Raw genomic sequence first — 15,711 nt, 5'->3', positions numbered from 1 at the left:
TCTTGTAGCATGTCGAGTAAAGAATTATAGGATCCGATTTTGCGGTACAATAAATCGTACATAGATCAGTCATCGGGTAACTTTATTTAAGTCACGTTACAATACAGTTCTCCATGTACTCAACAACATTAACAAACATGCATTCTTTTGTCTTTGTTTTTCCATAATATTTATCATATTATGCACATATAATGCATGTAAAATAAATTTTTAATTCTCTTGCCAATTTATGATATATGAAATTACATTTAGAAAATTATGGTTTGGAATGCTAATAGTATTTCACTGTTATAATTTGATAAACTAGCAAAGTGCATATGGATAATTTGCAACGCTATCAATTTTACATGCATCATAAAATCACAAAGACAAAAGTTTTCTTGTCTAGGTAACTATTAATACCTTCAATTTCAATCAGATATTTCAATTCGATGAGTATGATGGATGCAAAAATTGTCACACTAAACTTCCTTAGTGAAACTAGTATTTCTGAAAGGTTCGCGCGAAAAAGAAATCCGATTAATCGAAAATCTAGACTGGAAACACAGATATCTTTTTCTAAACGAGAATCGGTAGTAATTATGACAGAATGTTATAAATTACGAGAAAGAGTAAAAGTGATCGGGCGATTCTTTACAGACTACAACATTTTGTGTAATCTACAGACAATTGTTTTATCATCAAAGTCAGATGTAACATGTAGACACTACGATCAGGTCTATAAAAAAAAATCACATAGTATAGACGAGATTACACTGATCTAAGATTCATCGAATTTTCCAAATTTCAGCTGCGTTTAAATTTCACTTTAAACTTGAAGCTCAAATTCGATCACTCTAACATCCATAATTGAATCACATCGAATTGAAGCTTTTTCGAAATTTTAAAAGAAACTACTAGAGTTAATGTCAGTGATGTACCGACAATAAGAGGACTCGTTCTACCTGTTTGTGCTCTGTACTCATAATACCTTGAGCAAAGACCTCAATAACTAACATGTTTCCCATTGTGTTTAAGTCTTAAGTCTCCATGTTTGTGTTTCCCATTGTGTGTTAACATTTAAATCTTCCTCCATGTTTTCGCCCTGGAGCTCAAAGTATTCGTAAAATAGTGCGTGCTCCGTTTCAACAAATTTATTCAAAATTACGACCGAATTACGGTCACGACATCATTGTCAACCATACAATCAACAAAATAGCGTTCAGTGTTTCGCACCAACGCTAGCCAAGCTGTGCTCCAAATACTTTCCAGCGGAGAATCAATTAATCCTCCTGGGCATCAATGCCCTTATTTGGCAACAGCAGCAAAAAACACAGTGTTTCTTTACTGTGCACAAACTCATGAGATTCATATCTCATTAAATTGACAAAACCTCTCATTGAGGTTGCCACAGATCTTTTCAGCGTATGTCACGCATACGAACAAATTGTTGCCCAACTATCTCTAATCCATTGCCTATTAGATCAACATCATCAGATATTTTGATTATTCTTGGTTTAAAAAAATCTGAATTTGTTTCACACGTCTGAATATAATCGGACAATACAAAGTGATCTTCAATAAGTACTGGGGGCTGATTTTGATTCTGTGGCTGTCGATTACGTGAACGCGGTACTTGATCAGCCGGTTCCATTAAATTTGGGTGTTTCTTTCGTTGATGTTGTAAAAGTTTTGCCTTATAAAAATAAATAAATTTCTTAAAAAGATTTTTAATTTGTTATAAGTAAAACTACAGATTTTTACAACTTACTTTACTAGCATATTGTTTATGACACCATTGACAACTCTGTGGTGTAGTAGTAATGCTACCGACAGTTTGACTAAATGTTGGATTCGGTAAATCGGAGTAATCCGACTCCTTTTGTCGGTTGCTCGGCGGTAAAGCAGCTCCTGGATGATTTTTCATGATATGTGCTTTACGTTTACTGCTGCTTTTATAGACCTGTAAAGCAAAGAAATATAAAAATCATATGAAATAAATAGCTCAATTTATTTTGTCAATGAATAAAGTGCATACCTTATCGCAATATTGACAATAATAATCTCTCGTTTGACGTAAAATTGGTAAGTTTAACTCTGGTACAGATTCTGGCGCAACATCTGGATGTCTTTTTGCCAAATGATTTACAAGCATTCCTCTTCGTTTAAAACCCACCAAACATTGGTGACATTTATAAATGAAACGATTGTAATCATTAGGGTTTACCTGGTAACAATATAAATTATACTAGTAAATATCGTTCTTATTAGATAATTCTTAGAGTAAGTAAAAAATACCTTTGGAACAAATTTTTTAGTTTGTGTAACTTGCGACATTTGTTCTTCAGTGGCTGTCTGTGAATTATGTAATTTAGTCATATGTTCTTTTAATTTGTCTTTTCTCTTAAATTGTTTACCACAATTTGCACAGTGAAATTCTCTACAAAAAGAAAAAAAAATTCCATGTTATAATACACATTACCTGATTTTGTGTATCTTGTAAGTATAAATCTTACTATACCTATGATCGGAATGTTTTAGCAGATGCATCTGTAATTTATCTACTGTAGCAAATCGTTTTGCACAAATTTGACATTTGTGTTTTCTTTCACAATGATGTGCTCTAATATGTTTACGAATAACCGAATATTTGATAAATATTCTTTGACAGTAAGGACAGCTAAATGTGCCATCTTCATTTTTATGAGTTTCAATATGATCTTTTAATGTTATGCTTTGATTAAATAGTTGTCTGCACATTGGACACTCAAATACTTGTTTATTTTCTGAATAACAAAAAAAGAACGATATAAGCAACTTGAGAAACTCTTTCCCAAATAAAATTAAAATTATTTAATACAGTAATTCACCTCTATGTGTTTTCAAGTGACAAGAGAGTGCCGAATTATTCATGAATCTTTTGAAGCAAATATTACATGGCAGTGGTTTTTGGTCTTCAGCACCATGCACTAAGCAGTGCTGCTGTAAACGTACTTTTGTCGCAAAACGTTTATAGCACATCGAACATTTATATGTAGACAAAGAAGTCAATATTTTTGCTTTTTGCAAAGATAATCTCCCATGTTGTGAAATGTGATTGATCAATTCTTTTTGTTTTTGAAATTGCAGTCCACATTGCGGACAAACTGTAGATTGAATTTTAGTTTTTATTTTATCAGAACCATGAACAAGAGAGTGTAAGTTAAGCAAAAGTGATTTTCGAAAAATTAAACCACAAACAGAACATTTCCATTCCTTAGAATTATTTTGTCTTGAATTTTCTTTCTCTTTCAAATTTCTTCCGCGAAATACTTTCATACGCCGGGAATTATTATCATCTAGCCGTGACCAACTAGATATTTGATTTTTGTGCTCTGTAATCGAGAATTGCATAAATATAAATATAAACATAAACTGAAATATTTTATAAACCTTATATACCTTTATCATCTTTCGTTTCCTGTGTAGATTTGAGTGGTATTAAATTTCTACGTATTGCATAGTCAGTACTAGGACCAGCTTTTAATTCTTCCTTCGGTAAAATACTTCTTGTAGTCAAAAATACTATTCCATCACGTTGTTGACAAATTACCAAATTTTGATCTTTATATGTTAATGCAGGTCTAACAAAGCGCATCCAATTTGAAGCATCTGCATTGATAATAAAATATTTTAAATTAGATATTTTTATCTTATTAAATATTATTTCTTAAATTATTAATACCTACTTTCATTTGAAACATCTACTTTTAAAAATTCTTTATTTTCAGTTTCATAGAGCAATGGCAATTCATCTCTAAATGGTGTACCATCATAAGGATATAAGACACCTTCTATAGGTCCAAATTGAGTACGTTTTTGTATATAACGTTTTGCAAACACACCATAATCTGATCCACCTGATATAATTTCAGAATTGGATAATTTGTTTATAGAAAGGTATGATCCTGGCAGTGTTGCTATAGCACGAGATGGTACTGGTTGATCTGCTATTGTACATACATTATGTGAAGTGCAATTATCACCGGTACACACATCATCACATTCATCGCAACCTATAAAAAATACAAACTTAGTTTATCAGCAGATTACTAATTAAATGAAGGAACAATAAAATTATATACATAAACTTTTTTTATCATTTATACGACGTTTCGAACGTCTCATATTCTTTTTTTCACAATCTTTTTTTTCTTCAGTAGGTATTAAAATTTCATTAATTTCCCGTTCATTAGATGCAGCTGAAGAATCTGCATTATTTTCTTTATTTGAATTTTCTGCATTTGATGAAAGATGTGTAGAATCATCTATATCAAGGTTTTGTGTTTTAAACGAATTTATAACATTCATTTGGTCATCTTGCATAACAAGAAAATCTCTACTTAATGTAAAATCTGTACTTGGCATTCCTGTTAGCATTAATGGAGCTGTTGCTGATTCTAGCCCGGAATTCGTTTCTATAAATATGTTTTATGCATATAATACATCATAATGTTAAAAAAATCATACTTTTTTTAGGAACAATATTTTATAAAATTTACCTTGCATAAGAATCAACTCACTGCCAACACTAGACACTAGTTGTTCCTCATTTTCATTAGCAACATAGTCAGTAGAACTATCTGACTGCTGTACACTTTGTGTATCAATTGGATGCGTTAATTGAGAAACATAATTAACATTTGTTCTTTCATTTGATTCAGTTGAGGATATTAAAGGAGAAGAAGAATCTTGTAATACAACAACAGAATTATGAAACGGAGATGGTGGAAGTTGCACAGGAGTAGGTGAATATCTAGCAGCTGAACTCATATTGGGGTCAAGAGGACTAACACGATGTTCAAAATCTGAAAGTGGAGACGATGGTCTAGGAGAGAAGGAAACTTGTTCATATGTTGGAAATAAACGGGAATATTCCCGTGATGGATCTTCCACATATTCCACCTAATAACAAAATAATTTCAGATATCACACATGATAAATCATCTATGAAAGCATACTTTTGTAAATTTACTTACAGTTAAAAATAACAGTTTATTATTATTCATTTTTTTTTGTTGTTCGCACATTGGTGAAGAGAAAGAATGATCTGTAGACCAATTTACTAAATTGTTAGACACTTTATCGATATTATTTATCTCAAAGGAATTAGTAGGGGCCCCCTCAGGAGGGCCCCTTGGATCCATTTTATTTCTCCTTGTGTATCAAAAATGTTACAACATCTGTAACCTGCTAAAAATATGCTTTGAATCTACAAGAAGCTCTATTGTTAAAGGATTAAAAAAATTAAACACATTCGTTCTCTCTAATCATATAATGATTACATTTGTAGGATTTTGGGATCACTGGAAAGGTATGATAATGTCTGCGATAGAGAAAAAGTAAGGATATAATGCTTGAGCTTTTGGATTTTGTAAAACAGAAGACTTACCATCTTTAATGTATAAGTTTTCGAAGTCGATGCACTTTTTGCCTTGTGAATTGTGATGCACCTGCTGCAGTTCGCTGGTTCGTCAACAATCGACATTATCATTTTCATAATGCTGATTGAGAACCACTGAAATGGCGGGAAATTTTCGAATTGACAGATAAAATTAACAATGCATAACTTTAAAAATAATATATTTAAAATAATGGTTTCAATAATTCCAAAATAATTTTATTTGATGTTTAGAGCTTAAATAGGAATTAACATCAAAACTTAAATTGCCCATTATATAATATGTCCATCTATTTTATTAGAACTTTTTAAATAAATATAATTTATAAAACATAAATAATTAACTTATTTGTATTCATTATGTTGTGTTATACTGATATATTAAAGTACACTTTGTAAAAGTAATGCTAACATTGATTGATTCTCCACTGATCTATTAATAACATACATTTAACTAAAAATGATTTTATACATTGAAAGATTTCCAACAATATAGAAAATAACCATATAAGGATATTACATAAATCTTTTTTTAGCGATGTAAGGTGAAGTCGTTTCATCGTCCAACAACGTTTATTTCTAGCCCTTACTTTATGAATGGGGATGTAGACTACACGCGCATGTATAGGAGATACTTTCATAACTCCCTTAACAACGAAACAACAACGTAACAAAAGCCTAGAATGACTTTTTAGAACTGTTTGCCGCAAACATCGCTTATTTTACTTATGTATGATATAGTTAACATGGTACATATGAACGAAGTGACGAATCTAATTGATCGGATGATGAAAGTGAGCATTTTTCATCCATCAGAAAAACTTCGAATGTTGAAAGATGAAGAAAAAACGTTTCTCGATCCAAATTTAATAATGAATGCGAGACACCGCATACTGCGAGAGGACTTGTCGGCTTCATCCGTGAATGACTCCGTTTTGGCGGAAACTAGAAAGTATAATGTAGTTAAAAATAATGAAGATAAAAAATTATGAAAATTTGTTTCAAAATATTACTTCGCAGATTATTAATGCAAGAAGAAACGAAACAATTATATATGAAGAAACAAAAACGATTTTTTGAAAGAGAACTGAAAAAATTTGAGATGGAAATAAGTAAATCTCGACCTAAATTCTCGAAACCCTACACATGTACGAAGAGAAATTTTATATCGTCGGACGATGAAGATTTTTGGAGGACAACTAGGAAATTAAGGAATAAGGTCAGTATAAATTTCAAGTAATCGTAAAGTAATTATATTTTGTCAGAAGTATAACAAATTCTTCATAGATAACAGTAGAAGAGCAAAAAAATCAAATCAATAGCAATCGTAATGAAAATATATACATAGATCCTATTTGTAAAAATAGTACAATAATGGAAAGCGACGATATTTTGTTAAAACTCGAAAATGAAGAAAGTCAGAAGGAAGGGGATTGCGAAGTGCAATGTATTGGAAGCATAAAAGTAACGATTACAGATAAAACTAATTCTGAAATAGAAACGCAACGTTTATATCTTCTAAGGAAATACTTCGATATTTTAAAACAAAATGCTATAGAAAAGCAACGTTTCCGTGACATTAAAGTGAAAATTCAGCAGAATATAGTATTAAAAATAATGAGAAAGTACTTCTATATTTGGAAAGCCTGTGCAAAAGATGCAACAAATTGCATTCAGAAGCAAACAGAAGAAAAAGAAGTTTCCGAAGAACAAAAGATCGAAATGTTCATAAATACAATCATAAAGCATCAGAAAGAAGTAATAAAAAAGAATCAAAAACCAAGAATTAGAAATGAAAACTTAATGGTGAAAGAATCCAACAATGCAAATATGAAGAAGAAAAGTACTTATAGTAAACGTATAATTGTCGAGCCACCAGCACAATGCCGATTAAATGCTCAGAAACAGATAATAGAAAAGCAAAAAGCTAAATTAGCCGAACAGAGCAAGATAATCGAAGAATTAAAACTGAAACAGATGCAAGAGGCGATATTGATAGCAAATAGGGAGACAATGGACATAGCAAAAAAAACCCTCACTAATTGTGGGCAAAGTACGAGAAGAACATTGATTCAGTTAATGCAACAAAATGGTTACAGGTAATACTAAATTTTTGCTAACTTTCTATATATATAATCTATATATAACTTATATATATAATTAATATATTATTCATAAATAATATGTATTATTATTATCATATATATATATAAAGAGATTTATAATAAATTATATACATCTTCTTAAAAGAGACGAAATTTTAACGGTAACTCGACACCCACCGGAACCACCAAAATTTTTATTGAAAATGGAAGCGCGAGCAGAGGCTAGACGGAAAAGAGTAAAATTGGCTGAAGAGATACGAAGACAAAAACTCGAAGAACAAAAACGAAAAGAAGAAGCCGCTAGAATGGAGGAGGAACAGAAAAAGAGAAGATTACAACAGGAGGTCAGATTATACAAGAGATCGAAGTATATTAATGTCATATTAAGTGTCATAAACACTAATTTCACCTCGCAGTCTTTGTTATCTTTTTAAAAATACAACTATTTATATCGATATAGATTTCTTTAAATATAGATAGCATGATGAATTTTTTGTTCATTCATTGATAGGCTTTGGCAGAGGCAAGAAGATTACGAAAAGAGCAAGAACAAAATCGACGGCGGGAAATAGAAAAATTGCAAAGATTAAACAGTATAGCGGATGAATTCTATCGAAAGTATCTTCTACGACATTACATAGTGAAACCATTCGTAATGCTTATCAAAGAATTACGGATTAATACCAAAAAAGCAGAGGATTATTATAGGACAAAATTAACAAAGAAAATTTTCGCGATATGGAAAAAGGAAGTAGAAATACAATACGAAATAAAAACTGAAATTGTCGAATCATCTTATCGCACAACTTTAATGTCAAGGATATTTAAAGAATGGAAACAGGAAGCGAAAGAATTAAACTTGAAATATCAAGTTGCAGTAGATTTCTATGATATGAAACTTCTAGATAAATACTTTAACTTGTGGCGAGTAACAACACTTGAACTTAAAGCAAAATCTGAAGAAAAAACAAAGTTAGTTATCAAAATTTATGAAAATAAGTTAAAAGTCAAGTATTTCGGCATATGGAAGAGATATCTCGTGATTGCTATAGATATTGAAAAAAGTGAAAAAAGGAAAAATAAATTACGACAGTTGGTGCAAGAAGTAATTCCTGATTTTGATCCTATACAGAGAAATGTAGCATTGGAGGATTAAAGTTCATCTATGACATTAAAATTAGAGCATAAAAATTACATCATAGTCATATACCCAGGTTTATATAACACAAACGACTGTTATTCATTTTGCATTATTTTGTATAGGAAAAATGTAAATATTTATCATAGCTAATTTATGTTTAAACCTTAGATTAGAATTGAGTAATATATTTTATTGTGCTAATTAGTACAATGGCCATTTTATCACAGTTATAATAAATATATAAGTGATGTGCGCAATAATAGAATAAAAATAGTTAAAACTATAACTGAGTTCAGCGCTCTTACATCATGATATGTTTTTATTAAATTTAATATTATGAGCAATAGCTTAAGAGTATTAAGTACATACCTTGTTATCATAAAGAAAGAACAAGGATAAGTATTAAAGTATATTAAAATGCATTGTGAAATAAATATCAAAGTGTGTGTTTTCACATATTGCTATGCCTGCTGTTTGGCCTCAATTGTTTCAATTTTTCTAATATCTTTTACATAGTACAAAGTATCACCTTCCATACAAAGTAAGTCTAATAGTTTAGTCTACATTTAATATCTAAGTTTTGCAACAAAATAACCGAGATACATTTTTTAACATTCCATGGTCATATGGACTTCCAGCTTCCAGAAGACGTCGTTCATTCGATGTTGTACCAAGGTAAATTAACCAAAGATGATATATTAAATAACAAACTACCACTATCCCAACAAGCAAGCTGTAGAGTGCAGAGATGAAGCAAAGGGCAATGCTGGAACAATATGTACATTATTATATTTAGATTGGGTACCCAAAGCAAACATTTGCATGTCATGTTATCTATAACTCTTATATTCTTAGAAAGCAAATAAGAGATATTACAATATTTATGACGTTAACACAAGTCTCAACAATTATCAATATCTTGTGATTATTAAAGTTTGCATTGTAAATCCTTGGTATCTTTCCAGTTTAGCTTTCAGACTGAGTAATGGAAAGTGTTGTATTTCTGCAGAGTATAATTTTATACTCTGGATATCATTAATTTCAAAATTGTATATTCTCTACAAATTGATGTTAATATGAAATATTTTTTGATCAATACATACTCTAATTGATGATATACGTCGCTGCAATCATCTGGTAAAAGAACAGTACCAATAAGTATAAATGGATGACATACACTAGTCATAGTCAAATTAGAACCGTAAATAAAAGCTATAGCTGAGAAGAATAAACATCCCAAGTACCATCTTAAATTACTTGAACCTATACAACAATCCAACCTAAAATATAAAATATATATCTTAAATATATCTGTATTATTACGTAAGATAAAATCTATTTTTATCATAAAGAGAGTTGTACCATTTACAATGATATTCTCTATTAAGGATGCATGTCTGACACATTCGACAATGATGCGCTTTAGGAGGTGTTCTTCTTCTACATGTAATACAAAGTTCTCCACTTCCTTCGCCAAGCTCTAAACCCTGAGTTAAACTACCTTCTTGAGTTGCAGAATCTGCATTTAATCTAGTCATGTAGCCGCACCATATACCACCCACAACACACATTATAAATACTAGATTCTCTTCTAGCAAAATTTCTAGTAATGGTACAACACTAATTTCAAAGATCAGCATCAACATAACTACACTGGTAATTGTCCACATTAAAAAAAATTTGGTACGTAGAAGAAATCTGAGGAAGTTGTGATGCAAGTAATACACCAATATTGGTGTTGCAACAAATATAATTATAGTACATAACACTGTTTGCGCGGCTATTACTGCCAATGTTGGGACTGCAAATATTGGTATCATTGCATCGACTGAAATTTGCTTAGCACCAGCTCTCCAACCACAGGGATTCCGTAGCCTTTCCCACATAGTCATTTTTTATCAATAATTATACACCAAAGCAATAAGTTTCCACTTGCATGGAGGATTAATGGAAGAATACCAAAATAAAGGTTAGAAATGCTTTACGGAACGTTGTTCCTTGATGAATATAACGTTTCAAACTGACATTTGTTGAAAATATCGCGCGTAAGCACGGGCGGCAGCACCTTTTAAAATAATAGATATAATTAAATCACTAATTATAAAAATTTTCAATTCTTCAACTATCTACTCAAATGAAATTTTCCTTTAACAAGGAACCATTGTTTCTATACGAATCAATACCTTTCTTTTGATCAAAATTTTCTTATCAAATAAACGGTAGATCATTTTACTTAAGAACAAAATCAATTGATACAGTAAAATATTTTCTAAATCTCGTATTTTATTTCGCTACTACGTATTCTTATTTTTCGAAAAATATTGCGAAGAATGACTCTTCTGACACTATTTTGAAAATGGCGCAAAAATCACAGGAAGAGTAAGTATAGTAGTGTTCATTTCCAGTACCCAGTGGCATTTGCCGTATGTAATGTGTACTTTATGCAAGAACAATGGTGTCAATATTGTATTCCAATAATTCAAAACTGTGACTAATCGTTCAAAAATTCTTTCACGGATTCCATTCACTCAACTCAGGTAACAAATACACCATAGATAATTGAAACAACCATTGATGCTTTTCTCAAAAGCATTGCCAGTATTGCTATTGTCACTTCGCCACCTTGTTTTACGTGTTCGTCATTCTCCTACCTGACATTTGCTGTAATTCGTTGCGCATGAAACTGCAAACGTGAAGCGCATGGCGGGAATATGACGCAAGTTGAAAATAAAGCCAACTTCAATGGGAAAAAATTGTCAGAAAAAATTAGAATATCTTAAATTATCAACATTTTATAAAAATATCGAAGGTCAACTCTTATCTCGGTTTAGTACTTGTTATTTGGTATTTAACACTCTCGTTGAGATTATAGAAAAAGTCATACAGTTATAAAAATCGTTAAATGGAAAATATACAAAATTAGCGAAAGTAAGTACGACTTCCTAGTGAAATGAAATTCTTTAATCATGAAGAAATGTAATCATCGTCGAAGAGAATGATTTGAAAAATAGTTTCTTAATCAAGAGAAATATAAAAGTCAAGGCCAGGATAAAAAACTTAATCTATGTTGGTAAGGCAAAACGTAACATTAATGAGGTTACTGCCGAAACGGGCGCTCAGATGAATGCTATCATACATTACCGTTAGTGATTAAGTTAGTTGATCAATGCTTTACCAAATTTATTTTATCGATTCATGATTGCACAACGACTCACCTTTGAAAATTTGTAATCACTTTGAAAAAATAACACACCTTATTGTAACCTAATACCACAACCTTATCTGTTATACTAAATATCACATTATAACAAATGTATTCCACTGACACACGCGGTACAAATATCGATTGGTTTTTCGCGAAGAAGAAGACTCAGACGAACATTATTATCGCACTGTCGAGGCGAGGCTAATTAAAGAACAGTGGGGTAGAACGCTATTAAGATAATCATACGGCACAATAAAGAATCGTCTATACAAGTCAAAGATTGATCAATTACGGCTGCATGGTTGCTGCCTACTGGAACTGTTTTCAATTCATTGCACGTGTTCGAATTGTTTTATCAAATTATCATTGTTTGCCAGACTCTCCTCTCGCGGCTTTTAGCACTAGGTGGGAAGGAAACATGGTACAATTCGATAATTATAATACTGTAAAATCATTCGATGCCGCTAACGTACATATTTCAATGTATATATTTATGCATATGTAGTACATGTAATTTCAATAAGATAATAGTGTTAATTTCGTAATATGCAATATTACGAAGTCCTGCGAATCGGAATATTATACAATATCTACAATAGAATCTAGAGCATTATTTATATTTCTTACGTTTCTTAATTAGAGAGATAACATACATATATGTTAGTCAACAAATTCAAGGTTTACCATTATGTCCTACTTGTATAGACTTGTACAGAGGTAACTGGTTGAATTCGAATAACCGAGATGAATACGTTATTTATTTCGTGTTTTTTACCTGTCTCTTAGGATTACGTTTTTCGTCGGAGAAAGAAGCCGATTGTTGGCCTCTTTAACCTGCGGAAGGCTCGTCTCTAGCCTGTCCCTTCCTTATATCGCATACTGGACAGTTCGTACGTGGATCTCGATTTGAAGACTTATCAAAATCAGACGGCAAAGCAGCCTTGTAGTAGCTCGTTAATGTGTCGCAAATTTGCGACTTCGGTCAAAATATTTAACCACATGCGGTTCGATTTTATATATTTCGTTCAAGTAAGATAATGAGATCCTGGCAAAATTGGTGAATACTTGAATATTTTAACAGAGAAAAAGAAAGGAGGGAAGAAAAAAAGAAAGAATTCAATATAAGCGAAAGTAACTGCATAGAATTGTATAGCTGCATCTATCGAATGAAGTACGTGATCTAGTATTGTGTACGACGCGATTACATTTGGGGCACTGTTTACGTGTTGTTTCGAATTGTCCTCTGTCTATTTATATTATCGATCGAAAGTAAAGTTTCGAGAACGTAAGATCAATGACCATCACGTTTACTCCTAGTAAAATTATAATAAAAGGAATAGGTCATATTTACTTGACCGGAACGAGTGTAGATCAGTCGATGAGGTCATGAACCTTGGTGGTGGTAAACTCGGTGGTGGTCTAACGTATGTTTCCGATCATTTGCTTAGGTCGAAGATACATTAAACAGCAATCGGGGGTATTGACAGTCTCGTTTCCGCTGGATCGATTGATTGGTGGGAACTTGGGGGATTCCACGATGGGAATTGGAGAAACGAGTCGGAGAAAAGATAAGTAGATGCATTCTCGAGCTTCGTTCAGCTACTTTGGTACAGTCGTTCTTCGAGGTATAAGAACGAATCGTGTTATGGTCGAGACCAAGCGATAAGGAGGTAACGTCGTGTGACTCCAAAGTAAATCGGTTGATAAGAAGTGGCCGATGATCGTAGACCCGGGTTCTTGTACTGTTGTGTTAACAACTGGCGATGAATTGTGTCACCATGTTCCAGTGCTATTGGTAGCGGTGATGTTGGTTGTGGTGTTGGTGGTAACGGCGACGTGCAGCGATCTATGAATCCGGGGTTACTGCTCTCTCGTAGGCCGTACTTCGTGGGTTGAGAAGCTTTCAGGCTTCCCGTGGAAGGCTAGGAACTGGTCTGTCGTGGACTCGTGGGGATGTTATGTAAGCTGTACTTGATCGACATAAACGCATACAAAGACCGTATACATAGACGCATGTATGCGAGGAGCAACCTCAACTCCCAACGCAATACGTGCTGTAAGCGCGAGGTGTTTGAAACCGCGGAGATCCAGCGAGAGGATATTTGTTCAGTGACGAGAGTAGCAACGCGCTAGACGCAGCGATTCAATCAAATGCGTGCAGATTTTAAGCGAACGTCGAAACGTATAAGGCATAAACGTATAGACATCTCGATATTTCAGGTGATCGGGTTGCGTGTCCTAGCAGTGATCCTCGAAGATTACCCGAGGACACCTTTTATCCATGGTTCAGCTTCGACGAGCTTTTGAGCTATGAGGAGGATACCCGGTTGAGGACAGAAGACAGGGAGGAAGACGACGAAAAGGAGTTCGAAGAACGTCTAGTAATGTCTTCGGTTTCGACTAACAAACTGCAGATTTTGTGGGATCATTTCATTCATGCAGAACCGCAGAGCTATGAGGTACACGATCCCTGCATCTAAGAATTTCTATCCACCACGATTTCTTCCTTATCCCTTTTTTTCACTTCGCCAAAGTTATAAAATCGAGGATTCAAATTTGATAGATCAATTGGCACATCGAAGAGCAGAGGAGACTCTAACTAGCCAGATTAACTTGCAACAATATCAATTTTATCTTCACGTAACTATATCCTTTCTCTTTGGAATATTCTATCTAAACGGTAAAAACTTAGTCAGTGATCATTTTTATTTAAATGTACTTACCTCATCTTGTTATTCCTTACCACGTTTCACTAAGCGAGATTTCGTAATCATCGTCAATCATGGCTAAACAGTACCTTATGTTGGTCTCAAGATGACTTACAAGTCACGCGTAACTTATATGCTTGTCGATATTTTTTCGCGTGTATCGGAATAACAAGTGATCCTCTGTCCCATGTAACGTTAACACTATCGATTTCTTCCCATGTACTTGGGAAGTTGAAGCAACTACAGAAAATTTGCATCAGACAATTCATATCAGTAAAATTCATGAATTGATAATCGCTTGCCTCTGACAAAAAATACGATGATGAATGTTTGTTTAAATACAAACTCGAAATAACATAATATGCATTCTTGCCAATTATGCCATTTGGTAGCAGAGCTATCGAATTGTATAAGACAAAATTAAGATATTTGTGTAATTTCAATCCTTATATTCTTATATTTTGGTCTCTGTTTCTATCGAGCCGATTATTTTATCAGGCATACCGCGGCACGTGCAATAATCATTTTGCATTTCGAAAATTAAAGAAAGCAATATCTTTGTTTTCTTTTTTACAGAATTTAGTACTTTATATTTACTATTTTTTCGTGATATTTGTATCTCTGTCGTAATATTTTTCTTATTGTTCGATCAAATCTAGAAGGCATAGTGTTGCTAAAAGAGAGTTAATTATTTATATTTATTTAGACTATAGTAATTAGCATTTAACATCGGACTTTTGATAATCTTTTGTTTTAATTTTTTTATTGTGATTCAATGGCTTATTCTATAGTTAATAAATTAAATTATGAATTGCGCGTTTTTTCTGTTTAGAAATCACAGTGGTTGGATATATTCCTCGCGGAATTTCTTGCCCAAATAAACGAAGGACGAGATGTGAAAGATGCTCTATCGTTTTGGTAAGATTACATGTCACTTAATTAAATTTCTTATAACTGCTTAATTTTATCGTACGGTAATAGTCGAAATAACAAATACCTTTCTCTAAAAATATTCACGTTGTAGGAGAATTAATGTAAAATTAATCTATTATTAAATTATTTTTTGTTTATTGAAATCAAATAAAGAAGTAACAACATAGAATTTTATAACGACACAGTGGTCGGCCACAATC

The 15,711-nt window shown here is 32.5% G+C and overlaps 4 protein-coding genes across 11 annotated transcripts in view; 2 read left to right on the top strand and 2 right to left on the bottom strand.

The window, feature by feature from the left end:
* Window positions 1-65: 65 nt before the first annotated feature.
* LOC117164904 (PR domain zinc finger protein 10) lies at window positions 66-12,189 on the bottom strand. Of its 2 annotated transcripts, none has more exons than XM_076620351.1 (13): window positions 11,881-12,189; window positions 5,411-5,536; window positions 4,998-5,211; window positions 4,521-4,923; window positions 4,110-4,436; window positions 3,708-4,034; window positions 3,421-3,630; window positions 2,850-3,353; window positions 2,501-2,765; window positions 2,278-2,419; window positions 2,018-2,206; window positions 1,751-1,942; window positions 66-1,675 (listed from the first exon to the last, which is right to left on the bottom strand). In XM_076620351.1, the coding sequence occupies exons 3-13, from the start codon at window positions 5,163-5,165 to the stop codon at window positions 1,400-1,402; spliced, it is 3,003 nt and encodes a 1,000-aa protein (XP_076476466.1). In that variant the 5' UTR covers window positions 5,166-5,211; window positions 5,411-5,536; window positions 11,881-12,189; the 3' UTR covers window positions 66-1,399. The 2 variants fall into 2 exon arrangements, with proteins under 2 accessions (XP_076476466.1, XP_033204239.2); XM_033348348.2 differs by having other exon boundaries at window positions 4,104-4,436; window positions 11,881-12,188.
* Window positions 5,097-8,764, top strand: LOC117164930 (uncharacterized). Its single transcript, XM_076620443.1, has 6 exons — window positions 5,097-5,332; window positions 5,956-6,371; window positions 6,440-6,638; window positions 6,707-7,518; window positions 7,670-7,868; window positions 8,036-8,764. Exons 2-6 carry the CDS (start codon window positions 6,148-6,150, stop codon window positions 8,678-8,680), a joined length of 2,079 nt encoding a protein of 692 aa, XP_076476558.1. The 5' UTR covers window positions 5,097-5,332; window positions 5,956-6,147; the 3' UTR covers window positions 8,681-8,764.
* On the bottom strand, window positions 8,835-11,587 carry GABPI (zinc finger DHHC-type palmitoyltransferase GABPI). 3 transcript variants are annotated; one of them, XM_076620377.1, is made up of 4 exons: window positions 11,235-11,587; window positions 10,028-10,730; window positions 9,769-9,945; window positions 8,835-9,431 (listed from the first exon to the last, which is right to left on the bottom strand). In XM_076620377.1, the coding sequence occupies exons 2-4, from the start codon at window positions 10,555-10,557 to the stop codon at window positions 9,239-9,241; spliced, it is 900 nt and encodes a 299-aa protein (XP_076476492.1). In that variant the 5' UTR covers window positions 10,558-10,730; window positions 11,235-11,587; the 3' UTR covers window positions 8,835-9,238. The 3 variants fall into 3 exon arrangements, with proteins under 3 accessions (XP_076476492.1, XP_033204268.1, XP_033204267.1); XM_033348377.2 differs by lacking the exon at window positions 11,235-11,587 and adding an exon at window positions 11,074-11,212; XM_033348376.2 differs by lacking the exon at window positions 11,235-11,587 and adding an exon at window positions 10,849-11,043.
* Window positions 11,082-15,711, top strand: part of mv (lysosomal-trafficking regulator mauve) — a 17,729-nt gene continuing 13,099 nt past the window's right edge. For 3 of the 5 annotated variants that reach the window (XR_004465763.2, XM_033348326.2, XM_033348324.2), the window contains exons 1-4: window positions 11,082-11,202; window positions 13,319-13,830; window positions 14,091-14,329; window positions 15,411-15,496. Coding sequence is in view for 4 of the 5 variants with exons in the window: in XM_033348326.2 (XP_033204217.2) it covers window positions 13,824-13,830; window positions 14,091-14,329; window positions 15,411-15,496 (332 nt within the window). In the remaining variant the exon portion in view is untranslated. The remainder of the gene's footprint in view (window positions 11,203-13,318; window positions 13,831-14,090; window positions 14,330-15,410; window positions 15,497-15,711) is intronic. The other 2 variants (XM_076620349.1, XM_033348327.2) reach the window with 2 other exon arrangements.

Source organism: Bombus vancouverensis, chromosome 8, assembly GCF_051014615.1.
Source record: "Bombus vancouverensis nearcticus chromosome 8, iyBomVanc1_principal, whole genome shotgun sequence".
NCBI lineage: Eukaryota > Metazoa > Arthropoda > Insecta > Hymenoptera > Apidae > Bombus > Bombus vancouverensis.
Note: the sequence above shows the minus strand (reverse complement) of the source record. Positions and strands in the feature narration are given on the sequence as shown.

Coding starts and splice junctions, on each gene's coding strand:
- GABPI (XM_076620377.1), bottom strand. CDS start 10,557: ATGACTATGTGGGAAAGGCTACGGAATCCCTGTGGTTGGAGAGCTGGT. Junction 9,946..10,027: donor AGAGAATATCATTGTAAATG/GTACAACTCTCT, acceptor TTTATATTTTAG/GTTGGATTGTTGTATAGGTT. Junction 9,432..9,768: donor GACGTATATCATCAATTAGA/GTATGTATTGAT, acceptor ATATTGTTCCAG/CATTGCCCTTTGCTTCATCT.
- LOC117164930 (XM_076620443.1), top strand. CDS start 6,148: ATGTATGATATAGTTAACATGGTACATATGAACGAAGTGACGAATCTA. Junction 6,372..6,439: donor GTTTTGGCGGAAACTAGAAA/GTATAATGTAGT, acceptor ATTACTTCGCAG/ATTATTAATGCAAGAAGAAA. Junction 7,519..7,669: donor ATGCAACAAAATGGTTACAG/GTAATACTAAAT, acceptor TCTTCTTAAAAG/AGACGAAATTTTAACGGTAA.
- LOC117164904 (XM_033348348.2), bottom strand. CDS start 5,165: ATGGATCCAAGGGGCCCTCCTGAGGGGGCCCCTACTAATTCCTTTGAG. Junction 4,437..4,520: donor TGAGTTGATTCTTATGCAAG/GTAAATTTTATA, acceptor ACATATTTATAG/AAACGAATTCCGGGCTAGAA. Junction 1,676..1,750: donor ATAAACAATATGCTAGTAAA/GTAAGTTGTAAA, acceptor TATTTTTATAAG/GCAAAACTTTTACAACATCA.